Source organism: Aplysia californica, unplaced genomic scaffold (assembly GCF_000002075.1).
Source record: "Aplysia californica isolate F4 #8 unplaced genomic scaffold, AplCal3.0 scaffold00005, whole genome shotgun sequence".
Lineage (NCBI taxonomy): Eukaryota > Metazoa > Mollusca > Gastropoda > Aplysiida > Aplysiidae > Aplysia > Aplysia californica.
Window position 1 is genome coordinate 1,388,560 of NW_004797275.1, and position 17,361 is coordinate 1,405,920.

Consider the following 17,361-nt stretch of genomic DNA (forward strand, 5'->3'; position numbering starts at 1 on the left):
CTCTCTCTCTCTCTCTCTCTCTCTCTCTCTGTCTCTCTCTCGTCAATTTTACTGAAAAAGACACAAAGCAGTCTAGTGTTGCCCAATACTAGAATATTCATCACTTTCTCAAGAATTCAGTCAGAACCTGCTACTTATGTACCTGGTATTTTATGTCTCATCTGTATGTACTGGTAAAATGTACACTGTTTTAAAATGTACGAGTAAAATGTACACTGTGGTAAAATGTACGCGTAAAATGTACACTGTGGTAAAATGTACTCTGTATGATCCACGTGCACAAAGCACAGTCACACTGTTTGTTTGTTTATTTGGTTTTTTAAAGTTGTTTTTTCAACTGAGTGGCTATAGAGCTCAACTGTACTTTAAAATGAGGTGGCCTTAGAGTTTTATATATACTTTATCTAGAAGTATGTCAGACAATATACTTGACACTGGGCACCTCATATTGGGAATTCAAAACATTCAGGAAAAATGAAATGGGCAAAACATGGGAAAAAAAGAGTGCACAAAAAAACCAACACCTGGTATACAGTAGTGCTTAAACGAACAAATTAATATTGCCCTGAAAAATGACCAAATCCTTTAAAGTGAGAAATGAAAGGCTTAACCAGCGAGCAAGAGACTCGTGAAAAATTCACTTTTTAAAAAATGCAGTCACCTTCTCAATGTGTGCATGTGAATGTTTGCTTGCAACATTTGACTCTGTCTGCCTGGGTTTTTTTTTCTCTCCTCACAGGCAAATGCAATATATACTGCATGATAATGCTGATGGGTGAATTATTTTCTTTGTTCCTTTTCTTTGCATCACCTAAAAGCAAATGTCTTTCTTATTGCTTGGGTCACCTCTTACCTGCTTGTCTCAAGGATGCAAATTCTGGACCAGCTTATGATAGTCAAGAAGTTCTTTTTATAATTCCTCTTTTCTTTTTTTTTTTTCCAAATGATAACATCATGCAAGTGTAATGTCTAATATCTAGTTTTTATACTATATAGTGTAAAAGTTGAAAAGTTTCGACTTTTGGGAATGGTACATGAACCTCTACATGAACCACTCACTAGAATATCATTATCCCTCATATTACCAGTGCACTGGCTTTACTCATACTTTTGAAAATGTCCCCCCCCCTCCCCCTAATCTTTAATGGGAAGGCCGTGTAGGCCCCTTCCTCAGCTGTAAATTTATATTTCACCATTTCCCATTTAAATCTCCTTGATGCCCGATTCTTTTCTCTAAAACAAGTCTGCTTAGCTCTGTCTCTTTCAATAACTTGTAACCAATCTCAGCATGCACCCATAGCCATGGCCATTTGTTCTAAGACGGTCACCTTCTGCTGTGGTCAGCTGATTCACTCGCTTTGAGGCAGGGCTGACATAGATATGTTAAATAAAGAATCAAAGAATCAAAATAAAATTTGTGGTCTGTGTTTACAGTGAAATCAAGTAGAGACTTGTTAGTTCAAGTGGTTGGTGGGTGTTTCCGTGTATCTTGTCCTCTTCTTTGTTAAGGACTCTTTTGGGGGGGGGGAGGTAGAAGAGAAATACTCTCTTGTTGTCCTCTTCTTTTCTCTTTATTCTCCTCGTGGTTTTTTCCAGTGTCATGATTATCCTGTTTGGTAGCAGACGACGCATGACGATTGCACGGCTGACTTCCTGTAGGCTGTGACTTTGCAGCTGTACCTTAGAGCATTAGAAGAAAAAGACTCAGTTGATAAAAGTGTCTACCGTGACTCATTGTAAAATGTTTTTGTTCCCTGTGGGTTTTATTTGACAAATTGGCCTGTAGTGTGCACCACAACCTTTTACTTAGTGGAAGTTGTGATGTCCTACTAGTATTCCCTCAGACTCTAATACAGTTTAAATTGTCCATGACGGCCACACATTGTCGAAGAGAAAAGTCTTATGACTAAATAGTCATGTGCCCACACGTTACAAAAAAGTCTAATGGGGAAAAATGGGCCAAGAGCAGGATCTCCTACTGTTTTGCCAGTAGTGTAGACTCATTGTAAAGTTTTGAGACTATTCCAATTTGACCTCCGGTGGTAACACAGCTTCTTGCAAATTGTGACATTTTCTTTGTAGTTGTGTGTCCACTCATATATGTAAAGCCGTCTTAGAATGACTCGGTCATTCCCAATGTCTTAGTTTCTGTCCTTATGCATTGCAGCCATGCTATGATACAAAGGTATTGTAAAGGGCTTTGAGCTTTATTGTACGTTAATGGATGCTTTAGAAATGCCTGGGATTTTCTGTCTGCTTAGGATCCTGATATGCCAGGGTTGTTCAGAAAGTAAAATGAAAATGGCTACAGAATCAACAATTTTATTTTGTTCCCAGTAAAATTTTCAGATAAGGTGATCACATTATAGAGCTATTTTTCAATATAATCAATGTCAAGATTGATTCATTTTTCCCAACGATGCATGAAAGAATATATGCCCCTCTTGAAGAGATCCCTATCTGGATTTTGCAACCAATTTTTCACTTTGTAGATTGAATCTATGCCTTTGTCAAAAGTTTTGATGGCTAAGTCTCGCAACCATACATCTGAATCTACCGTTTGGTCATGTTGGCAGTGTGCGGGGTGGTGTTTTTGTACTGCAGAGTGACTCCTTTGCTCAGTCGTCCCTGTGTCTTCTGTCACACAACTTCTCTGTTTGTTGAGCGTTTCACTTTGATATTTTGACTGGAGGTGATGATCAGTGTTTTCATTTCAGTGAGTCCCCCTTTGTTTCTGTTGTCATATGATGAACCAATCACTCATCGCCCGTGATAATAATTCTAAAAAGTTTGTTTCCTCCACGGTACATTCTAGAAATTTTCTGTTACCTCCATGGAAGTCAGCAGCTACCACCACCCATGCTTCGTTCCTGAAGTGTCCGGGATGCCTGCTCATGTTTCATTTTGTGCTCTCTTGTCAGTTGTTTAGGGACCCATCCAGCTGATACTCTGTGATATCCCAGATGGGAAATCACAGTATTTGAAACTGGAGTTAGTGGGAGCTTTAGTGATAAGGCAATATATCAAGCACTTTGATACTTCTATCTTTAAAAAAGGGCACATCAATCTGCATATTGTTGTTTTAGAAAGTTAATTAGTAGGTTTATTCAGTGTCTAAGGCCATTGGCCTACATCACATCATATTAAAGACTCATTTGTTAAATAAATTTTCCATAATGAAAGAGTACTGGCTGTGCACATATCTCTTATCAAGGGTCAAACATTGCTTATGTCTGTCACTGGGCAGAGTCAGGCTTGGGAGGAATTAACAATTTCCTATGATGGACAAAATATGGGCAATGTCTTTATGTTTTGTGACATTGAAGTGGTGGCTGTCCTGAATGTGGTTTGTCCTCCCAAGTTTGAACGCCCATCTCTGAGCAAATTTCACCAGTTATATACCTGTCATATCGTTGTCATATGCGACCATTAAGAGGTGTTGGTGGCTTAGTAGTTAGGCTACTGGACTCGTAATCGTCAGATTGCGAGTTCTGGGGTTCTAGCCTCAGCGCCATCCCTGGTTGTGTCCTTGGGAAAGGCACTTTACACGAATTTCCCATTTGGCTCGGTCCTCTCGGAGATGGATGTTAAACTCTGAGGCCCCGCCTCTTAAATAACCTAATATTGTAGATAGGGGTGTTAAACCTATACCATTTCATTTGCGACCATTCATTCAGAGTAAATTTCAAACAGATTGCTCCCTTTTGCACTCAAAAGCCAAACAGTTTGAAATTCAATTTTTGAAAACTCCCTAATGGTAGCTCTCATTGTGCTCATTATGGCTCTGTAACTGAGTGAGTTAGTGCATGTAAAGTTCCTCTGCTATTGATGATTTACTGATTTTTTTAAAAACCAATGATTAGCTTGTGAGCTTTTCACCTTACTTTCTGAACAGCCCTTGCAGCTTTGCTTTCTCACATAACTCTATATTTCATGAGGGTATTTTAAAATGTTACTGTTATTTTGTCTGTCAAAATGGACTGCCTTTTTTGTGCACCTTATACAGTTGCTGCCCTACTATTTGGTTTCTGTGCATATTTCACCAAGTTATCACCGGGTCAGCGACATATGGAAACTGCCTTGCTAGTTGAGACCAGTTTGTGGGTGGTTGCAGGCTGTCACTGTTACTGCTTAAGACTTTCTTATCCCTCTGAGGGTTTTTTTGTTGTTGTTTTTGTCCTTCACTTTTCACCAGTGCTGTACCTGCATAACTGCATCATATTCATCTCATTAACTCAAATGCTCAGAACTAAAAAAATCAGATTTGTTTGTTAGTTGATTCGTCATTGAAGTTACACGCTAAATATTTTGTATGCGATAATTTAGGAGTTGAGTTGCTTTGGCCATGCCTGTTCTGCCAAAACAGCTTATGTCCTGGCGAAAAGATGGACTTGCTCAAGAGAAAATCTTCCCCATGGGAGAATCAAGCTTTCATCTATTGGGTGACTTGAAAAATGCAGAGCATATCTTTTTCAAGATACGTGCATGTTTTATTGTGCAAGGTTCTTTTTGTTTTGTTGTTTGTTGCATTTTAAAAAATATATTTTTAAATTCTGAATGGGTATTTTGTTGTTTGATTGATTGATAGTAAACGGAAGCCAACTTTCCTTCTAGGTATTCTAATGGAGTTGCCTCACCAGAGAGATTTGTGCGTACCCGCCTTTACTTCACCAGCGAGAGTCACATACACTCCTTGTTAGCCATGCTGCGATACGGGGATTTCTTGGACGTGAGTAAACTGCTGTCTCATAGTGGGTGGTTGGCGAGTGCTCTGGTGTGGTTTGCTTCTTCTTTCCTATCAAACACCTATAGTCCTTATCTTCCCTTCTTCTTTTTTATGTTTGTTACTCTCTTGTAACACCTCTAATCTTCTGGTGCTCATATGACGTTATGCAGTTGCAAGCTCCCTAAAACCTCTACTAAAAAAAAAAGCTGTCTCATATTGACTGCCCAGTGTAAGACTCTGTCATACGTCAGTTTTCAAAATGTCCTATGGCGGGGTCTTTCACTATGCTCTCCTGTTTGATTTATAAGTTTGTGGGCAGCTGAGCAGCTGGCTGAATTACACATGTACACAACATGTATTTTTGTAATAGTATAAATTTGTATATGTGTGTTTGTCCATTTACTTTTTCTACAGGATTTTTTTTCCCTCAGAATTTTTTTATTAGGCCTACCTTCTACCTACCTATTTGGTTCTAGTTTTTAAAATGTTGCATTTACTTTATAGGACGACATTGGATTATCAAAGTCAAAGTGGACATTTTTGAAGGTCGTGTCTGAAAGATGTAAAAGAGGGTTTATTGAATGATTTATAAATATACATAATAATATGTGGGTATATACATATGTAGAGAGAAAGAGAGAGACAGAGACAGAGATATCGCAGTAGAATGCCTTTTAAAGAAAAAAGTATTTTCCTCATTCAGGAGGAGAAAGATGACCAGTGGAAAAGATCGATGGACTTCATTGGCGCGTGTGCTGAGCTGAACTACATGTCACAAATTGTACTCATGATGTTTGAAGATCCAGCTAAAGTGAGTGAAGCTTGTTTATCGCTACCTTAGAATTATAAAGTTTTTAAGAAATTTGACTTTAAAAATTTTGAATTGCACATCGTGTCAAGCTTTTTCAAACACAATTCTTTGAATATCTTGATAATGACCAGAATAATCTGTCGATTTTGATAGGGCAGATACAGCATTTGGTTTCTGACCTCATGGTCTCAGTAACTCAAAACGGCTAAAAATGTCAGACAAAACCTTGTAATTCTGAGGTAGCATTGTATCTAGGTGTCTTGTGATAAAAGTTGAGTTCTGACGAAAACTGTCGCTGGAAAGGAAACGTAGGTTTCACGAATTTGAAACGGGGATTGATAATGTTCCGTCTGACAAAAACCCTTTTAGAGCTCCCTGGGTTTTTCTTATTGAAAAAAAGTTTGATGTACAGCTTCAGGGCACTTTGTTACTTCTGACATACGCGATACAAACTACCGTAGTCACTTTTGTAAAGATTTTTGATTCACAGTCAGCTTTCAGTTTTTATACATTTATATTTTTACACGTGTGTGTGTATGTCTATGTGCAGGATGAAGACTCAGATGAGCGGTTCCACATCGAGCTTCACTTCAGCCCTGGGGCGTACACATCCTGTGACGAGGTTGGAGCTGAGCCCAAAGGAATGGGATTCAGACCCAAAGGAAATCGTGACACAATCAACGTGAGCTACATCTGAACGTTTTGGCCTTTTTTTTTCATCTCGACTCTGTTATAGCGTGTGCACTAAGTTTTCTTCCTGTTGTTTTCTCCTTAACCTCCTCTCCTCTTCCTTCTCCTCCTCCTCCTCTTCCTTCTCCTCCTCATCTTCCTTCTCCTCCTTTGGGTGCTCTGGTTTGGTTTGCTCCTTCTTTCATATCAAACATCTATCGTCCTTATATCTCCCCCTTCCGTTTTGTGTTTGTTACTATCTTGTAACACATCTAATCTTCAGCACTTATTAAACTTTATTCTATTTCAAATGCCGTAAAACTTTTACTAAAACAAAACGAATTCAGACTCCACTCTTTTTGGCGTGTGCAATCTGCACGGCCGCAGTGACTGCTGCTTGTTGTGAGGAGGTTAGCGTAATATCATTTTTTATCCTGGCCTAGTTTTTTATAATGAGGAGTTTTGATTGCGACAAATAAAAAATGTTTCAAAGTATTTGAGTGAGTCAGTGTTTGATCTCTTCATAGGCTAATACTGGCTTGCATCATTACATGAAGCTGTAAGAAGGCATGACCAATCCTGGCTTTTAATTTTTAATTGTAGTTTAAGGCTGGATATAGTGTGTGGAACACACATATTAAATTTGGTCTGCAAGTACAGTTTTTATTATTCTGTTATTCTTTTTCAGGAAACGACCACACCGGGCAACATTCCGGAAGCCCAAGAGGAACTGCCAGAGACAGAGGCTAGTGTGAGTCAGCCGGCTCCAACCCCACGCCCGCTACGTCACTGCGTGTCCGTGCCTGACAGCACCATCTGCGAGGACCTCGGGGAACTGGTGGAGGCTGATCTGTTCGCACACGCTCACCAGGCAGCCTGCAGAAAGCCGTCAAAGTCCGATGTGAGCTCAGGGTAGTTTTATGAAAAGAAGTTTGGCTGTTGAGACCACGTGGGGTATAACAATGCTAGGAGGGCAGGTGCCAAATAGCACAAATAATTACCATATTTTACTGTCGAAACTGTCTAAGGCGGCTACCCATTGTCAAGGGGAAAAGTGGCCGTATCAGACAGTGATCGTTTTACACAGTGTAATTATGATGTAAGAAATATGCAAAGGAGAAAATGCAAAGCAACTGTTTTTGCAGGTTCCACGGTATACTTGCCTGTAACACGACCTCATGTATAATATAGGGGGGGGGGGGGGGTATACTTTGACTCCAACATTGGCCCATTATTTTTAGGTCATGTGCTAAATAAAGGGTGAATTTCTGACATGCTGGAGAGGGCTCAACATGTGGGAAATCTAGAAATTGTTGGGCATCAAATCTATTATGTTATGTTACCTTTAAAAACAACTGGTTGTTGCATCATGATTTACTTAATCAGTGAAAATGTTATTTGACATTACTTTCCCTTTGCTGGGCAGCGCCCTGGATGTATGTTGCATGAATAAAACGGGGTATACTTTTGGTCTTGATTTTTTTTTGGGGGGGGGGAAATCACTCATATTAAAGTGCTCAGAGCTTATACTCATATGGCATAGAGCGCTATATAAATGCAATCTATTATTATTATTATTATTATTATTATTATTATTATTATTATTATTATTATTATATTCTAGGTGAGTATATACGGTAAGCTCTGCATAATAGTCGACGGAATGAGTAAGTTAATATACTCTGTATAGCCCATTTTAGCAAAGGGGTCAGCGTACTGTAGCAGTGGATTTTTTCCTTGCCAGAGGGGTTCCTGTGGATGTGCAGAAACAGTTTGTAGTAAATGTGACAGGTTGAAGGTAGTGTTAAGAGAGGCCAGTTTTCAGGCTTTTGCAAACATCAAATAAAGTAGATACAATGGATGACTGAATGAATTATATCATAAAATTAAAATAACGGCTTGAGTTTATATCCCTATCCCTTGAAGAACATAGGTTCTCTTTGCCTTTTGTCTCGACAGGGCCTTTAACTTTCTGAAACATTCTCAGCTTCCTGTTGTTTAACTATGCATCAAAAGAATTTTTGTCTAAATTCTCAAACTTGCCTTTTGTGTGTGTGTGTGTGTGTTGATATTGAAATTTTTCTTTCTTTCTTATTTACCACTTCTTACTAATCCTACAGACACAAGTGTCCCAAAGAAAAAAGAGCGGGAAGTTCAAGTTCCAACCTCGCTCACCTGACCCTGACACCCCGGAGTGGGACTGGGGGGATGAGGAGGAGGGTGAGGTCACAGATGAAGAGGATAACGTGGATCAGAGAGTGAAAAGTCGGCCGACTGACCTGTCCAAGAATTTGCAGCAGGTGGACAGTGCCCTGCCTGGAGTAAGTGTTTGGTTTGTTTATCATGCATTTCTTATGTTTTATAGCTATATCACGAATTTATTATGTTTTATAGATATCATGCATTTCTTATGTTTTATAAATATCATGAATTTATTATGTTTTATAGATATCATGCATTTGTTGTGATCATCTTTTATGTGCTGAAAATGCTAGTCCGTCCCATAATTCGTGAGCACGGTTGAAGCTTAATATCTCAGCGACTACTTGCTTGATTTTAATCATATTTTTAGTTATAGTTATGTACACCCCCGATATTATGAAAATTCAAATTGGGTAGCTAATTAGTGACTTGGGTTAATTAATTACTCTTTATCATTAGAACAAAATGTGGTAAGAAGTTAGTAGTCTCAGCATTGGCCTACCTTTATTCTGTCAGCGAGGCAGAGGTATCTTCTCGTGGGTTGATGACGACTCTTGGTTGAATGAACTGAAGTCCTTCCTTCTCCCAATACTCACCTTCCATACATTTTACATGCCTTTCACACAGCCACCTATAAACTTTGTTCACTCGAGATATCACATTTTCTGTTAGCTGTTTGACATCTTTCAGTTTAATGGTTGTATTTTGAGATGCAACGGTTCCTCTGATCTTCGTCCAGACGAGTTCAATTGGATGTAAATGGGAGTGGTAGGATGGCAACCATAGGCAATTGTGTCAGTGCAGTTCCACAATTTTATCTACATGACATCTTTTGGCTTTTATGCTTTCTTTAACTAGCTAAAGGAGCTCGAGTTTAAGCTGAGACGGTGTAAAGGGTATGTTCTCTTTGTTGAGCCTATCTTTTATTACCTCTTTCCTGCTTGCACGTGTTTGAATTTTGTTCTTCCACTACGTTGTGAATATGACGCATTATCCATCATTAAGCGAGATGATTTGTCAAGTGCAGGTAATATTTTTTTTATAATCCCATTTCGAAATAAGTTGTCAATCATTTCCTTGTGATAATCCCTGTTGTCACTGGAATTTGGCTTGAAAATTAGTTCTGCATTTTTAAGTAAACCCTTTTCACTGCTTCCACTTTGTGCAACTATCAGTCTCTCTCCTTTTCCAGCTAGAACTTGTCTTTTAATATGTCCGCCCTTTGATTGCCATTCTTTTTGGGACACAAGGTAAGAGTTTATAAAAGTTTTGTCTAAGAAGAAAAGCTTATATCCTTTCTCACGGACGTCTTTCAACTCTCTCAAATACTTACTTCTTAAAACAACAATATGATTTCTTTTGCACAGTAAATTTTCCCCACAATTGATTTCCTGAACGTAAACCCGAGTCTCACTGTTTTCCAAAGGGATATCTTCGATATCTTCATATCATGATTATTGGACAACCATCTTTTCAACTTCTGTGAGTAACATTCATTTCTTTCAAACATCTGGACAATTGCTCATTAGACAACCTCCCTATCGAAACTAGGGCCGCCCTCTTTTAGCTAATGAAGTCTCTTCACCCATTTCATGCTGCTTTATCCGTCTTGACAATGTGCTTCCGTTCAAACCTAAGGCATACCGAGCTCTTTCTTTTGAATTCCTTATATCATGGTACAAAGCTCCTCTCTTTTCTTCTCTTTCAAATATGAGTAGAGCTCTGAATCACAACCTTTTGAAGAGTGGTGAAAGTGTGTTTGGATGACTTCTTGTTCGTCTTAGTGCAAACAAATTTTTGACACAAAAGCGAATTCAAGTACAAAACTTACAAGGGAACATTTAGTTAGTAAAGTTATTTGTGAAATGATTCGAAATTCCAAAGCTAGACTACGCCTCTGACTTCTTTGAGTTGCTGTGATGAAAGAAAAGAAGTCATAAAAAAACTAATTAATTCAGAGTCTCGATCCATGTGCGCTAATGTAGTTGAGTAAACAATCTCGCGATTTGAGCAGTGAGCAGCCAAGGTTAAAGGTGAGTTTTCACTCCGCTCCACATGCCCATGTACTGTGACGTCCGTTCAGCAGATTGCTCAGGCTTAAGTTCTGTGCAGCATTAGTAGATTAAAATATCGAAGGCTTTCGAATGTAAGCAACAGAATTGTACTAATTTTCCCCCTTTTTAATGAGACGAAAGAGCTTGTCAACTGTCTTTATGACTTATGTGAATAGTCTTTTAATGTCGGGTTTGGTGTACTGTAAATAGTCTAAATTTTCAACGTTTATTTTTAATTTTAAACAAAACTTGCTGAAAAAAGCAGGAACTAGGCTGACAACTTGGGAGAGTTATTTTTTCTGAAATCTTTTTAAAAGGAGTTTAATTCCTATTTTGTACCAACTCACCATTCCCCCCTCCACTATTGATCCTAACCAGTCCTCTGCCTCCTCTTTCCCTCTGATAAATACTCATAAATATGCTCAACATCCCCCCCCCCATTCCTACTCACTTCCTCAGGAGAAAGCGTCCAGCTCTCAGAACATACCGGTGGTCAAGCCCACGAACAAACACCCTCACCACGGCAAAACGGAACCGACCCGTCAGCAATCTCTCCCACCGCGGGATCAGGATGGGGCATCTCCTCCATCACCCGACAGCACAAAACTGAGTCTGAGCTTGCCCAAGTCAGTGGAGATGATGCTTAGACGTCGCCACAGAGAAGACCAGATTGGGGATGAGCATCGAGGAGGGGGAGGAGCCGGGGGACAGCTCGGCCCTGCTAGTGTCAGGACACAGCCCATTGAGATAAATGTCAGCCCGTCGGCAGGTATGGCTCGGTTCATTCTTACTAATGTTCCTGTCTGATGAGAAAGTAAAATGGTTTGCTTTTTAGCTCAAGGGGGCTCTCCTGAAAAATGCTGTTTTGAGACAATTGAAGATAAAGTTTTTGCCCCTTATTCAGTTTCTATAATAGACAAGGAGAGTTTTCTCTACAACCAAACAATTATACACGCCAATGAATCAAACTTCTGCTATAGGTAGGGCAATGCCCACTTTTGGTGTAGGTCAGGATTTATGGAAACCCCCGAAATCTGGGTTAGCCCGCTTGTCCTTAAATGCAACCAAATGTGGGTGCTGTGGTGTAGTATGGTCCTCAAAGTTCTTTTCTTTTCTGTTGATAAGAAAGTAATCTGAGGGTGTTGTGGTGTGAGCCCCTCTGCAGGTATGACTCATGCTTGCGATTTTTTCCTGTCTGGTGAGAAAGTAAAATTTTGGTACTGTGATGTAGTACGGTCTTTGGGAGTTGTTTTCTCTATTGCTGATAAGAAAGCAAAATGTGGGTGCTGTGATATTGTGAGGTTCTTGAAGTTCTTTCCCTTGTTTCTATCGTCCTAATTTGCTTCCAGTGCAATGTGAGAGTGGCCGCTCAAGTTATAAATAAATAAACGTGACAATTGCAACATTCTTTGCTGGGTGCTGTGCTGTAGTGTGGTCCTTGTACTTCTTTTCTTTGTTGCTATTGCCACGGTTTGCGTCAAGTAAAACATGTTCCTTGACATGGCAGATTGCAGAACTCTGCGAATCTATGTGTGTTCTTTCTACTAACTGCTCTGTGGTGCGGAGATCAGGGTCTTCACGCTGCCCACAAAATATGTGAGTTTGCTTCCTAACTGGAGAAAATATTGTGTCAAGTATCTTTGTCTTTCCGTTGGGATGTGATGTCCCACACAGCTCAGATCAGCCTTGACTGTCAGGTCTGGTCAAATCAAACAGCCTCCTAAATACAGTTGAACCTCACCCGTCCTAGACCATCACCTGTACTCCAAAACAGCAAAAAAATGATAATTCACAACCTCAGAATTACACAGTTCTGTCTGTTCAATACCTAGTTTAGAAAAATTTGACGTGAAAGATTTAAAGTTTCATATCATGTCAAGCTTTTTGAAATACAATTGTCTGAAATCTTGATAACGCCTAAGAATAATCTTACGGTTTTGGTAGAGCAGATAAAACATTTGGTTTCTGACCAGTAACTCAAAACAGCCAAAAATGTCAGAAAGAACTTTGTAATTCTGAAGTAGCAAATTGGTATCTTTCTTGGACAGTTTCTACTGTGGTCTAAACTCTTTCGATGGGGGTGTAAAACATTCGCAATCTATAATCAAATATTTTTTAACCTGTTTCAGAGTCTTCCAGGGCCTCCGGTGAGGAGAAGCGCAGCCGAAGTCTGGAGGACAGCGTGTGTGATTTGTCACCAAAGTCAGGTATGTCTGGAACTGGTTGGCTGTTGCTTTCGATTTAACTGAGGTTCTTTTTTCAGTGTTGTGAGTCCACAGATAGAGGTAGGATGTGCTCCATTCAGGCATGGAACTTTCCAGGATTGTATTCAGAGTTGTTCTTTATTTTTAATGTTTAAAAAAATATATATGTCAGCGTGAGATATTTCTCAGTGTAGGAAGGAAAATGTTAAATTTAATTGGAAGAAGCAGGGGTTTTTTAAAACTCTGGCTACTTTCTCTTTCGAGTGACTGGAAATACATTTTATAAAGTGTCCTCGAGAATGTCGTCATCCTTTGAAAAACACTTTCATAGGGCCCTCCTTGATCCAGAACTTTTCTAAGGGAATTTGTTTTGTACTTGTTTTTATTTTTTAGGAAGGGGTTGAGGAAGGGGGGCAGGGGAAGATAAACCAGTTCTGTCAGTTCCATACCTGAAAAGTAGTACCCTGATTACTGTTCTTTGCTGTGTGTTTGCAGTGGCGGATTATGACTAATTCTGATTTGTGTGTGTAAATTTGTTTGTTGCTTCTGGGTTTTCGTTTGTTCTGTTTTCTTTGATCCAGTTTTCAGGATCACTCTGTAAGTGTGCGGAACATTACATTTTTACAATATTGTATTTTCTTTGCTATTTCATCTACACGCAGAAATGCGGCCACATAATTTACTCTTACATTCAAACACACAAACATGCACCCTCCTTTTTTCCCCCTGATAGCCCATCCTCACTTTTGTAGATGTGTGACAGTAGTAGAAATAGAAGTCGCATGACTGTTCAGATTCCCAGTCTGTGTAATACCTTCTTCCTCTCAGATGCATTTGCCATCTTAATATTTATTTTTCTTTTTTAAAGCATTTTTATTTGTTTTGTTAAAATCGATTCTTTTAAATTTCAATTTCATCTTGGTCGGTCATGGCCTTAGGCATACTGTGTGAAATTTTAAATCCCTTCAGTTATTATTGAGTTGTGTAAAGTTTTGTGCTTTTTTTTTTCTTCTCTCTCTATCGCTTTACTTTTTGTTGTTGCTTTTCATAGTCATGAAGTTTTCAAAAGTGGAAGGGTTTGGCTAGACGATCAGCAATAGTTCTATTTGAGTGGATGATATGGCTTTTTGGTTTGCTTTTCTTCCCATTATTAGGGAAGGGAAATAATTATTGATCTTAAGATTAAATATAGAAATTATATATATATATATATATATATATATATATATATATATATATATATATATATATATATATATATATCGTGTATAGTTTTATGAGTAAACCTGTGTTACTTTTCCTTTTTGTCTTGCTTAAAATAGATCAGGGAGTTTTTAATATATAATTACTGTGTTCTGCTCAATGTATCTTTTTGCTGTTCAGGGAAAATTACTTTTCTAGTTTGGAATGGTTGGTTTTTCTGTGGTAATGAAGAAAGCCATGAGATAGGGACTCTGAAAGACTTTATCACGGTTGTATTGTTCGTAGTTCTAGTGACAGGGATGAAGGTAAAGTTTGTGTGTTTGCGTGTGTGGATGTGTATGTATGTGTGTGTGTGTGTGTGTGTGTGTAGTGTGTAGTATGTGTGTGTGCGTGTGTGTGTGTGTGTGAGAGAGAGAGAGAGAGCGTGAGAGAGAGGGGGGGGGTAGAGTTGTGTTGGCGCGCGTGCGTGCGTGTGTGTTTGTGTGTGTGTGTGTGTGTGAGAGAGAGAGAGAGAGAGAGAGAGAGCGAAAGGGTATGCGTGTGTGTATATGCTTGTTGTTTCTTTAATGTTTGATGATTCTTTTAGGGTTATTTTAAAACTATACATAGCAAAAATATATGTCTGTCTAATGGGTAAATAAACTTTTCACGTGTGATGCTGCATCCAGGGTTTGTTCTTTTAAAGGGGAAAAAAACAACAAGTTTGTTCACGCAAAGTCCTTCATACTTAATGTTTGTAAGCTTTTTTTCTTTTACAACATATTATTATGCCATGATACCTATTTCAATTAAAAAGTCGTTTGGAGTTCTTCACGATTAGAAATTCCTTCAAGGTTATTGATCAAAATGATATTTATTATGTGCAATTTTGGGGGACGTATCTATGAAAAAGCAGTCATATTTTGTAGCGATCTTGCTGACGAAAGTGGTAATTCTTAATCTTAAAAGTTTGTCAACCTCTCTGTTATTGTGTTTTCTCTAGACCTCCATTTTTATACATACAGAATGTTATCTTATATTCATCCCGTTGCAGAGAACTTTTAAGAAGAGTCAGTAAAACTAGTATAATTTATTGGGGGTAGGGGTGAAAAAATTGAGTCTTGTTTGCAAAGTTCATTTTCTTACAAGTGTCTACGAAACCAGATTTGCTGTTATATTTATGCAATTTGATTTTGAGTCTTCCATACTTTGTAGTTTCTACGAGAGTGCCATTATCCTTTCTTAAAACTGACCACAATTTGATTATAAGACAGCAGCCACTACTGCCCCCTTTAAAAGTTCTAAATTTAAACAATTTTATAATAATTCTGTACCAGATTCTTCTTGGAGTCAATAAAAGAAAGTGCAGTCGTATTTTTGTATGGTTTAATTGAGTTGGGGGCGTAAAAGATTTACTGGTATAAAAGCCAGTCTCCCTCCGCCTTCGACCCACCCCCACCCCCTACAAAGTACTCGCCCATCTCATGCCATCCATGTTGTTTCTTTCTGCACTGAAGGTGAGACAAGGTGGCGCAGGGAAGCACGAAAACTGCATTCTTATCTTGTTCATCTGGGTAAATCTCTTCACGTTGACTTCCTCATTTTGTTCTCATGACGCCAGTCTTATTATGCACACCCAATCGCGCCTTGCGCTCCGCCCCGCCCCCTTCTTCCTGTTCAACGCCCCCTTCCCCCCGCCCCGCCCTTTTTGTTTTTTTACTCGACTGTTTTCTTGGAGCATTTTAATACTGTCCTCTTTTTTTTGTTGGGGTACCTGGCTTGTGTAGGCTGTCCTTCTAGTCCTGCTGATTATTCTGGATAACTTTCCTGTGCATTCGTGACACGGCTGATGTGTATGTTTTTTATTATCATTATTATACTTTTTTGGCTATTTTAATACATGTAATCTTCATGATTTTCATATAATAATATACTTTAGTGAGCACTCACCCAGTCTGCAGAAGGATCACTTAATGCCAATACGATACATTCACATTGTTGACTGCAGTCATGCAGGACATTTTATGTAGAAGTTACTTATTATTTTTAAAATTGCTATTTGATCGCACATGTGCTTATTAAGAGAGTTCTTCCCATTGTACTCGTTCAAGCTCACTGCACCTAGCTGCCGCTTTTTACCATAAAAATAAAACGGCTAACATGTTGGTAGTATGCACCCACCCCACCCCTTTCAGATTGAAAAAGTGGCGCCCCTTTGATTGTTCGAAGTCCTCCCCCTAAAAAATCCGACTGTATCTGGTCTTTTTTTTTTTTTTTAAAGATACCGCCCTTTCAATAATTCAGAAACTAAACCGGCCATTGTATGAAGTACGAAAATAATCAGTTATTCGTAAGGCAGTGCCAATTTTATTTTCTAGCCTTGTCTATAAAAAAAACCTGTACAGCAGAAGTGCCAATTTTCCGGTTATACATGCAAACCAAAATGCGGATTTCTAACATTATCCGGATTTTGCACTTTGTACATGTATAATAAATGTTCTTGTTGTATAAGGGAGTATGACCCGATGATGATAATAAGAATAATAATGATAATAATAATAGTGATAACAATAATTGCATTTTTATAGCGCATATCCAATCTCTACAGCATGCTGTATGCGCTTTACAACACATTATTACCCCCAGCAGAATCTAGCTTCGGACTCTCATAAACATCTCGCGACTTCGCTGTGAGCAGTCAGTGCGAGCAACCGATTAAGCGCTCAAACACAATTTAAACTTGATTACTTGATTGCTTTATCCTGGGAACAACATCATAGCACTTCGGGCATTGCCATACGTGCTCTGCTCCCCGCTCCAATATCCACCTCAGAGTCCATCTGCTGATTGTTCCTGTGTTCATTTGGTCTTTCCATCCCCTGTACCATGCTGGTTCTGCCACTTCCTCTGAAGATACCCAGTTCTTCAAGTCGTAGCATTGGCGCATAGTCATGCTCAATCTCCTCATCTTCAAGTGTGGTGGCATTAAGGGCCTTCGCGACATCATTTTTGTCCATTTTAGTGTCCGACAATTTAAACTAATATAATATATTGCACGTGGGATATTATGAATTTTCATGGGTGATGTATTTTTCCCTGTAAACATTCCCAGATTCTAAAAGAACCAATATTTTGACAAACAAAATTAAAGAAACGTTTGGGTCAGCGTCGGTGGCGATAGCTGCGTGAAGGTTGCTTGGGCCGCTTTGCTCCTTTTTCAAATGTACTTATTTGAGGGGTTTTGTTTGTTTGGGTTTTGTTTTGGTTTTGGTTTTTTAATGGAGTGCGGTGCCATGGTTCGACAACCATCAATAGTCGGTGCAAAGCAAGTCTAGATCCAGTACCCAGGTTTGGCCGACATTTCGACTTTGAACACCAACTACTTGAAGCTTCGATGTGTTGAGAGTTACCCCCCCCCCTTTTACTCTCTTTCTCTATCTATCTATTTATCTATCTATCTATCTATCTATCTGTCTATCTATCTATCTATCTATCTATCTATCTATCTATCTA

General features: G+C 38.9%; 1 protein-coding gene across 1 annotated transcript in view; it reads left to right on the plus strand.

Moving 5' to 3' along the window:
* LOC101848931 (inositol hexakisphosphate and diphosphoinositol-pentakisphosphate kinase 2) overlaps nucleotides 1–17,361 on the plus strand; it is a gene marked incomplete in the record, with an annotated part of 127,507 nt that overhangs the window by 75,025 nt on the left and 35,121 nt on the right. The window contains 8 exon segments of the mRNA XM_035968777.1: nucleotides 4,615–4,729; nucleotides 5,430–5,537; nucleotides 6,088–6,219; nucleotides 6,895–7,107; nucleotides 8,327–8,527; nucleotides 10,922–11,231; nucleotides 12,592–12,669; nucleotides 15,366–15,422. Coding sequence (XP_035824670.1) covers nucleotides 4,615–4,729; nucleotides 5,430–5,537; nucleotides 6,088–6,219; nucleotides 6,895–7,107; nucleotides 8,327–8,527; nucleotides 10,922–11,231; nucleotides 12,592–12,669; nucleotides 15,366–15,422 — 1,214 coding nt within the window.